Source organism: Oncorhynchus nerka, linkage group LG14 (genome assembly GCF_034236695.1).
Source record: "Oncorhynchus nerka isolate Pitt River linkage group LG14, Oner_Uvic_2.0, whole genome shotgun sequence".
Classification (NCBI taxonomy): Eukaryota; Metazoa; Chordata; class Actinopteri; order Salmoniformes; family Salmonidae; genus Oncorhynchus; species Oncorhynchus nerka.
In genome coordinates, this window is record NC_088409.1 from 7912956 (window position 1) to 7922955 (window position 10000).

The following is a 10000-nucleotide window of genomic DNA, read 5'->3' on the forward strand; positions in this document are numbered from 1 at the left end:
AGCCCTATTCCCTACAGTATATAGTGGTCATAGGAGGGTCCACATGGAGCCCTATTCCCTACAGTATATAGTGGTCATAGGAGGGTCCACATGGAGCCCTATTCCCTACAGTATATAGTGGTCATAGGAGGGTCCACATGGAGCCCTATTCCCTACAGTATATAGTGGTCATAGGAGGGTCCACAAGGAACCCTATTCCCTACAGTATATAGTGGCCATAGGAGGGTCCACATGGAGCCCTATTCCCTACAGTATATAGTGGCCATAGGAGGGTCCACATGGAACCCTATTCCCTACAGTATATAGTGGTCATAGGAGGGTCCACATGGAACCCTATTCCCTACAGTATATAGTGGTCATAGGAGGGTCCACATGGAACCCTATTCCCTACAGTATATAGTGGTCATAGGAGGGTCCACATGGAACCCTATTCCCTACAGTATATAGTGGTCATAGGAGGGTCCACATGGAGCCCTATTCCCTACAGTATATAGTGGCCATAGGAGGGTCCACATGGAGCCCTATTCCCTACAGTATATAGTGGTCATAGGAGGGTCCACATGGAGCCCTATTCCCTACAGTATATAGTGGTCATAGGAGGGTCCACATGGAGCCCTATTCCCTACAGTATATAGTGGTCATAGGAGGGTCCACATGGAGCCCTATTCCCTACAGTATATAGTGATAATAGGAGGGTCCACAAGGAGCCCTATTCCCTACAGTATATAGTGGTCATAGGAGGGTCCACATGGAGCCCTATTCCCTACAGTATATAGTGGTCATAGGGGCTCATAAGACCAGTCGTTTTGGATAAAAGTATCAATAATCAGTGTTTCCCAATCCTGGTCCTCGGGTCCCAAAAGGGAGGTGCACAGTTTAGGTTTTGCCCTCGGACCGACCCACTAGATTCAACTGATGACCTCTTCATCACCTCTTCGTCACCGGGCCTTTAGTTGAATCTGATGTGTTACTTATAGGGAACCTCTTTGGGTCCCCAGGACCAGGGTTGGGAAATATGTGTCTAAATGACTTCAATTATCTTATATCATGTCAGTTCCAGAATTGACTGCGTTCAATTCAAATAGACTCCCCAAACCTGGCATGGTAAGTGGTTATAGATGACAGTGACATAGCTACATGACATACTGTATATTCCTGGCATGGTAAGTGGTTGTAGATGACAGTGACATAGCGGCAGGGTAGCCTAGTGGTTAGAGTGACATAGCTACATGACATACTGTATATTCCTGGCATGGTAAGTGGTTGTAGATGACAGTGACATAGCGGCAGGGTAGCCTAGTGGTTAGAGTGACATAGCTACATGACATACTGTATATTCCTGGCATGGTAAGTGGTTGTAGATGGCAGTGACATAGCGGCAGGGTAGCCTAGTGGTTAGAGTGACATAGCTACATGACATACTGTATATTCCTGGCATGGTAAGTGGTTGTAGATGACAGTGACATAGCTACATGACATACTGTATATTCCTGGCATGGTAAGTGGTTGTAGATGGCAGTGACATAGCGGCAGGGTAGCCTAGTGGTTAGAGTGACATAGCTACATGACATAGAGTCTGATATATTAGGTGGAGTGATTGTAGATAACAGTGACATAGCTACATGACATAGAGTCTGTTATATTAGGTGGAGTGGTTATAGGTAACAGTGACATAGCTACATGACATAGAGTCTGTTATATTAGGTGGAGTGGTTGTAGGTAACAGTGACATAGCTACATGACATAGAGTCTGATATATTAGGTGGAGTGGTTGTAGATGACAGTGACATAGCTACATGACATAGAGTCTGATATATTAGGTGGAGTGGTTGTAGATAACAGTGACATAGCTACATGACATAGAGTCTGATATATTAGGTGGAGTGGTTGTAGATAACAGTGACATAGCTACATGACATAGAGTCTGATATATTAGGTGGAGTGGTTGTAGGTGACAGTGACATAGCTACATGACATACTGTATATTCCTGGCATGGTAAGTGGTTATAGATGACAGTGACATAGCTACATGACATAGAGTCTGATATATTAGGTGGAGTGGTTGTAGGTGACAGTGACATAGCTACATGACATACTGTATATTCCTGGCATGGTAAGTGGTTATAGATGACAGTGACATAGCTACATTACATATGTTCTGATATATTAGGTGGAGTGGTTGTAGATGACAGTGACATAGCTACATGACATCTGTTCTGATATATTAGGTGGAGCTGATTCTGGTGAAGGAGCACAACGGCGTCCAGTTCACCACCTCCACGTTGGTCAGCCCTGCTGGACACCCCCACGGCCACGGCCTTGCTCTGGGCCCCAGTCACGGACACACCCCTGTCCCCGGAGAAGAGAGGGAGACCTGGGGGAAGAAGATCGACTTTCTCCTGTCGGTGATAGGGTTCGCTGTGGACCTGGCCAACGTGTGGAGGTTCCCCTATCTCTGCTATAAGAACGGAGGAGGTGAGAAGGAGGGAGGGAGGGAGTGTGTGGAGGTTCCCCTATCTCTGCTATAAGAACGGTGGGGGTGAGAAGGAGGGAGGGGAGTGGAGGGAGGGAGGGAGGGAGGGAGTGGAGGTTCCCCTATCTCTGCTATAAGAACGGAGGGAGGGAGGAGGGAGGGAGGGAGGGAGGGAGGGAGGGAGTGGAGGTTCCCATGATCATCTGCTATAAGAACGGAGGGGGTGAGAAGGAGGGAGGGAGTGGAGGGAGGGAGGGAGGGAGGGAGGGAGGGAGTGGAGGTTCCCCTATCTCTGCTATAAGAACGGAGGGGGTGAGAAGGAGGGAGGGAGTGGAGGGAGGGAGGGAGGGAGGGAGTGGAGGTTCCCCTATCTCTGCTATAAGAACGGAGGAGGTGAGAAGGAGGGAGGGAGGGAATGGAGGTTCCCCTATCTCTGCTATAAGAACGGAGGAGGAAGGAGGGAGGGAGGGAGTGGAGGTTCCCCTATCTCTGCTATAAGAACGGAGGAGGTGAGAAGGAGGGAGGGAGGGAGTGGAGGTTCCCCTATCTCTGCTATAAGAACGGAGGAGGTGAGAAGGAGGGAGGGAGTGTGTGGAGGTTCCCCTATCTCTGCTATAAGAACGGAGGGGGTGAGAAGAAGGGAGGGAGTGGAGGGAGGGAGGGAGGGAGTGGAGGTTCCCCTATCTCTGCTATAAGAACGGAGGAGGTGAGAAGGAGGGAGGGAGTGTGTGGAGGTTCCCCTATCTCTGCTATAAGAACGGAGGAGGAAGGAGGGAGGGAGTGTGTGGAGGTTCCCCTATCTCTGCTATAAGAACGGAGGAGGTGAGAAGGAGGGAGGGAGTGTGTGGAGGTTCCCCTATCTCTGCTATAAGAACGGAGGAGGTGAGAAGGAGGGAGGGAGGGAGAAAGAGAGAGAGAGATATCTTCTGCACAGATTCTGTCAGACCTGGACCCTGACAGTAAATCTCAGTAAGACCAAAATAATGGTGTTCCAAAAAAGGTCCAGTCACCAGGACCACAAATACAAATTCCATCTAGACACCACTGCCCTAGAGCACACAAAAAACTATACATACCTTGGCCTAAACATCAGCACCACAGGTAACTTCCACAAAGCTGTGAACGATCTGAAGAGACAAGGCAAGAAGGGCATTCTATGCCATCAAAAATAACATAAATTTGACATACCAATTAGGATCTGGCTAAAAATACTTGAATCAGTTATAGAATCCATTGCCCTTTATGGTTGTGAGGTCTGGGGTCCGCTAATTATACCCGATAAATTTAAAAATCCAGAAAATAGACATTCAATTCTATAACCACCTAAAAGGAAGAGATTCCCAAACCATCCATAACAAAGCCATCACCTACAGAGAGATGAACCAGGAGAAGAGTCCCCTAAGCAAGCTGGTCCTGGGGCTCTGTTCACAAACACAAACACACCCCAGGACAGCAGCACAATTAGACCCAACCAAATCATGAGAAAACAAAAAGATAATTACTTGACACATTGGAAAGAATTAACAAAAAAACAGAGCAAACTAGAATGCTATTTGGCCCTAAACAGAGAGTACACAGTGACAGAATACCTGAGAGAGAGAGAGAGAGAAACTTAGAGGAAAGCTTTGAGGATGACAGAGAGTGAGCATAGCCTTGCTATTGAGAAAGGAGAGAGAAAGCTTTGAGGAAGGAAGACTCAGTGAGCATAGCCTTGAAGAGAAAGGAGAGTAGGCAGAGAGAGAGAGAGAGAGAGAAAGAGAGAGAAGACAGGATGTGCTCAAGAGAGACAAAAGAGGAGGTGGAAAAGGAGCTGAGAGAGATGAACCTCCTATCAATGTGTGTTTGAGCAGGCGGTAGGGATGATTGGGGTAAGATTAGGCCAGACCCAAAAGATAAAACAAACCCAATTTTGATAAACTCCCTATCTTATGAAATACAGTGTGCCAAGCAAATTTGTGACCTTTACAGTTAGAATGTTCACTGAAGAACAAACACCATTGTAAATAACCCATATTTATGCTTATTTATTTTCCCTTTGTTCTTTAACCATTTCACTGAGTTGTTACAACACTATATATAACATAATATGACATTTGTAATGTCTTTATTCTTTGAAGTTTGTGAGTATAACATTTACTGTTCACTATTTATTGTTTATTTCACTTTTGTTTATCCATTTAACTTGCTATGGCAATGTAAACATGTTTCCCCATGTCAATAAAGCCCCTTGAATTGAGAGAGAGAATGTTCACTGAGAGAGAAATAAGAGGAAGGAAGGAAGGAAGTTACACCTTTACAGTTAGAATGTTCACTGAGTTGGTGAAATAACCTTATAGCAATTAGTTACAAAGACAGTTAGAATGTTCACTGAGTTGGTGAAATAACCTTATAGCAATTAGATTACACCTTATCAGTTAGAATGTTTGAGTTGGTGAAATAATTATAGCAATTAGTTACACCTTTAAAGATAGAATGTTCACTGGTTGATCAAATAACTGATTATCTAGCAATTAGTTACACCTTCTACAGTTAGAATGTTCACTGAGTTGGTGAAATAACCTTATAGCAATTAGTTACACCTTCTACAGTTAGAATGTTCACTGAGTTGGTGAAATAACCTTATAGCAATTAGTTACACCTTCTACAGTTAGAATGTTCACTGAGTTGGTGAAATAACCTTATAGCAATTAGTTACACCTTCTACAGTTAGAATGTTCACTGAGTTGGTGAAATAACCTTATAGCAATTAGTTACACCTTCTACAGTTAGAATGTTCACTGAGTTGGTGAAATAACCTTATAGCAATTAGTTACACCTTCTACAGTTAGAATATTCACTGAGTTGGTGAAATAACCTTATAGCATTTTGTTCTTCCCATTTGAATTATTTTGCAGAATGTTCTGGTTCGATTCAATTTCAATTCAATTTCATCACGCATGGTTATGAATGTGCTATGCATGGTAATGAATGTGCTATGCATGGTAATGAATGTGCTATGCATGGTAATGAATGTGCTATGCATGGTAATGAATGTGCTATGCATGGTAATGAATGTGCTATGCATGGTAATGAATGTGCTATGCATGGTAATGAATGTGCTATGCATGGTTATGAATGTGCTATGCATGGTAATGAATGTGCTATGCATGGTAATGAATGTGCTATGCATGGTAATGAATGTGCTATGCATGGTAATGAATGTGCTATGCATGGTTATGAATGTGCTATGCATGGTAATGAATGTGCTATGCATGCTTATGAATGTGCTATGCATGGTAATGAATGTGCTATGCATGGTAATGAATGTGCTATGCATGGTAATGAATGTGCTATGCATGGTAATGAATGTGCTATGCATGGTAATGAATGTGCTATACATGGTAATGAATGTGCTATGCATGGTAATGAATGTGCTATGCATGGTAATGAATGTGTTATGCATGGTAATGAATGTGCTATGCATGGTTATGAAGGTGCTATGCATGGTAATGAATGTGCTATGCATGGTAATGAATGTGCTATGCATGGTAATGAATGTGCTATGCATGGTTATGAAGGTGCTATGCATGGTAATGAATGTGTTATGCATGGTTATGAATGTGCTATGCATGGTAATGAATGTGCTATGCATGGTTATGAATGTGCTATGCATGGTAATGAATGTGCTATGCATGGTAATGAATGTGCTATGCATGGTAATGAATGTGCTATGCATGGTAATGAATGTGCTATGCATGGTTATGAATGTGCTATGCATGGTAATGAATGTTTAATGAAGCCCTTATGTAGGTTCCCTTTAAATGAGATGTCTCTACCATTATTGTCACGTATTGTCATGTCTAGCCTCAGACTCTCAGGCTCAACTAGATCAGAAAGGAAAGGACGGCCGGGTAAGACTATGTCATTCATCCTGTCCTGTCTCTCTGACGTCAAAATCAGCCTTCCTGCTGCCCTACCAGTTACTATGAATGCTCTAAGTATGGCTATGCCTGTGTTATTATATCTCTGTTGCCGTATAGGAGCGTTCCTGCTGCCCTACCAGTTACTATGAATGCTCTCAGTATGGCTATGCCTCTGTTATGAAGCCCTTATATCTCTGTTGCCGTATAGGAGTGTTCCTGGTGCCCTACCAGTTACTATGAATGCTCTAAGTATGGCTATGCCTGTGTTATTATATCTCTGTTGCCGTATAGGAGCGTTCCTGGTGCCCTACCAGTTACTATGAATGCTCTAAGTATGGCTATGCCTGTGTTATGAAGCCCTTATATCTCTGTTGCCGTATAGGAGCGTTCCTGGTGCCCTACCAGTTCTTCATGCAGATAGCAGACATGCTTGTGAATTGCTTATGTATAGGTTATGACTGTGTTATAAAGCCATTGTGTAGGTACTCTCTCTGTCCTCTATATGAGCGTTCCCGGTGCCCTACCTGTTATTCATGGTGATGCCGCTATGTATAGGCTATGAATGTGTCATGAAGGCATTATGTATGTGCTATGTCATGTCATCCTGTCCTGTGTCTCTCTATTCCCTGTAGGAGCGTTCCTGGTGCCCTACCTGTTATTCATGGTGATGTCGCTATGTATAGGCTATGAATGTGTCATGAAGGCATTATGTATGTGCTATGTCATGTCATCCTGTCCTATGTCTCTCTGTCCCCTCTAGGAGCGTTCCTGGTGCCCTATCTATTCTTCATGGTGATAGCATTATGTATTGTTATGAAGGCTTAATGTAGCCTTATGTCTCTCTGTCCCCTCTAGGAGCGTTCCTGGTGCCATATCTGTTCTTCATGGTGATAGCATTATGTATTGTTATGAAGGCTTAATGTAGCCTTATGTCTCTCTGTCCCCTCTAGGAGCGTTCCTGGTGCCCTATCTATTCTTCATGGTGATAGCAGGCATGCCTCTGTTCTACATGGAACTGGCTCTGGGACAGTACAACAGAGAGGGGGCCGCTGGTGTCTGGAAGATCTGCCCCATATTCAAGGGTAGGAGAGAGAGTGTGTGTGTGTGTGTGTGTGTGTGTGTGTGTGTGTGTGTGTGTGTGTGTGTGTGTGTGTGTGTGTGTGTGTACGTGTGTGTGTGTGTGTGTGTGTGTACGTGTGTGTACGTGTGTGTGTGTGTGTTAAGATAACTACCATTGTTTATACCCAAACAACGGCAGTCAGATGGAAAACTGAAAATTGGCTTTTAGAGTCTCTCTGTCTTCGGTGATAAACACATTTTGGGCCAATCTTCCCGTACTCTCCGCCACATCGATAAACACTCCGGTGAGCGGAAACCATCGAATTAACATGACGAGTGTCAAAGGAAGAAATGTGACCTTCTCTGCCACGTTCTAACTCCCCCCAACCCCCCCCATCATAACCACAGTGCTGCAGACATGGCTCTGGACCCCCCTCCATCCGCGGTGCTGCAGACGTTGCTCTGGACCCCCCACCCTCCATCATAACCGCGGTGCTGCAGACGTTGCTCTGGACCCCCTCCATCATAACCACGGTGCTGCAGACGTTGCTCTGGACCCCCCTCCATCATAACCGCGGTGCTGCAGACGTTGCTCTGGACCCCCCCTCCATCATAACCGCGGTGCTGCAGACGTTGCTCTGGACCCCCCTCCATCATAACCGCTGTGCTGCAGACGTTGCTCTGGACCCCCCTCCATCATAACCACGGTGCTGCAGACGGTGCTCACCCACCCACCCAGCCACCCACCCAGCCAGCCAGCCAGCCAGCCAGCCAGCCAGCCAGCCAGCCAGCCACCCATCCACCCACCCAGCCAGCCAGCCACCCACCCAGCCATCTATCCAGCCACCCACCCAGCCAGCCACCCACCCAGCCATCTATCCAGCCACCCACCCAGCCAGCCACCGACCCAGCCAGCCACCCACCCAGCCATCTATCCAGCCACCCACCCAGCCAGCCACCCACCCAGCCATCTATCCAGCCACCCACCCAGCCAGCCAGCCACCCACCCAGCCATCTATCCAGCCACCCACCCAGCCAGCCACCGACCCAGCCAGCCACCCACCCAGCCATCTATCCAGCCACCGACCCAGCCAGCCACCCACCCAGCCATCTATTCAGCCACCCACGACCCAGCCAGCCACCCACCCAGCCATCTATCCAGCCACCCACCCAGCCAGCCACCTACCCAGCCAGCCAGCCAGCCCACCCACCCAGCCAGCCATCTATCCAGCCACCCACCCAGCCAGCCACCCACCCAGCCATTTATCCAGCCACCCACCCAGCCAGCCACCCACCCAGCCACCCACCCAGCCAGCCACCCACCCAGCCATTCAGCCATCCATCCATCGGTCTATCTGTCTCTATGTTAAGGTCCCTGACTGAGTGTCAGTATTAGATGTTGTTGTTTTAATCAGCGGTCTCACATGCACCCAGCCCCCTAAGCTGAGACAGAGAGAATAGCTGCCGTCACTCAACAGGGAATCGCTGCAATTACATCTGATCGTTTGTTTTTTCCTAACGATCAATGTTTTCAAAAAGACGACATGATCACTCGTGATGCTAATGAAATCCTCCTCGACAAATATCACTTCTTGTAGATTTAAAAGAGCCGTTGGGAAAAGAGCCAGGACATCGTATCGCCATCAGAACGAAAGAGATGGACCCGCGTTGGTCTTGAAGGTTATGATGAAAGTGAACAGTAGAGCGCGGACACGGTGCTAAACGCAAGGAAAGGGCAGATCTGCGGATAAATAAAGAGAAGTGAGAGGAGACCGCAGAGGCCAACCTTTAGAAAGCTTGGCTTGTTGTTGTCTTTCATGTTAAAGCGCTTTTGTAAAAATTCTGTGTTATCCGTGTGTGTTCTAGAACTAGAACTAGAACTAGAACTAGAACTAGAACTAGAACTAGAACACACACGGATAACACAGAATTTAAAAAAGTTTACTTCTGAAAAGTGTTTATGTAAAATATGCAAGAATGTAGAGTGTTGAGGTTCATAGGAGGTGTGTTTTATTTGAGGTATCCAGGAACAGATATGACCTTTGGCCTTTGTGATACTTCCAGTTGATGTCAATTATTTACTGTGATATTTTTTTCCCCTGTTTTGTGTTTTCTGTCTACCTCTGCTATAGTCTGAGCCTGTATTCTAAACCATTGTGATCTTGAATTATGACCTTTCACCTTTCACCTTTTCTCCCCAGGTGTTGGTTTCACAGTGATCCTGATCAGTCTGTACGTGGGCTTCTACTACAACGTGATTATAGCCTGGGCCCTGTTCTACCTGTTCTCTTCCTTCACCGGAGAGCTGCCCTGGGTCCACTGTAACAACACCTGGAACAGCCCCAACTGCTCAGACCTCTGGGCCTTCAACAACTCCCTCAACGACACACACAAGTCCACCCCCGCAGCAGAGTACTTTGAGTGAGTCTGGTGTTTAGTCTCTCGATCCGAGTCTGAACTGAGACAGTTGACTTCTTTCTTAAAAAATTTTTTTTTTGTTGCTCTGATGTGTGTCAAGTATGGGCATTTTTGAGAGGGATCAGCTTCACCTTTTTCTCTCGTTGGC

The 10000-nt window shown here is 46.2% G+C and overlaps 2 protein-coding genes across 2 annotated transcripts in view; one reads left to right on the forward strand and one right to left on the reverse strand.

Annotated features, from left to right (window-relative positions):
- The window catches only part of LOC135575108 (doublecortin domain-containing protein 2-like), a 492912-nt gene that overhangs the window by 376581 nt on the left and 106331 nt on the right, over positions 1-10000 (reverse strand). The window lies entirely within an intron of this gene.
- Positions 1-10000, forward strand: part of slc6a3 (solute carrier family 6 member 3) — a 37275-nt gene that overhangs the window by 917 nt on the left and 26358 nt on the right. Inside the window, 3 exon segments of the mRNA XM_065027082.1 lie at positions 2229-2475; positions 7326-7457; positions 9636-9855. Coding sequence (XP_064883154.1) covers positions 2229-2475; positions 7326-7457; positions 9636-9855 — 599 coding nt within the window.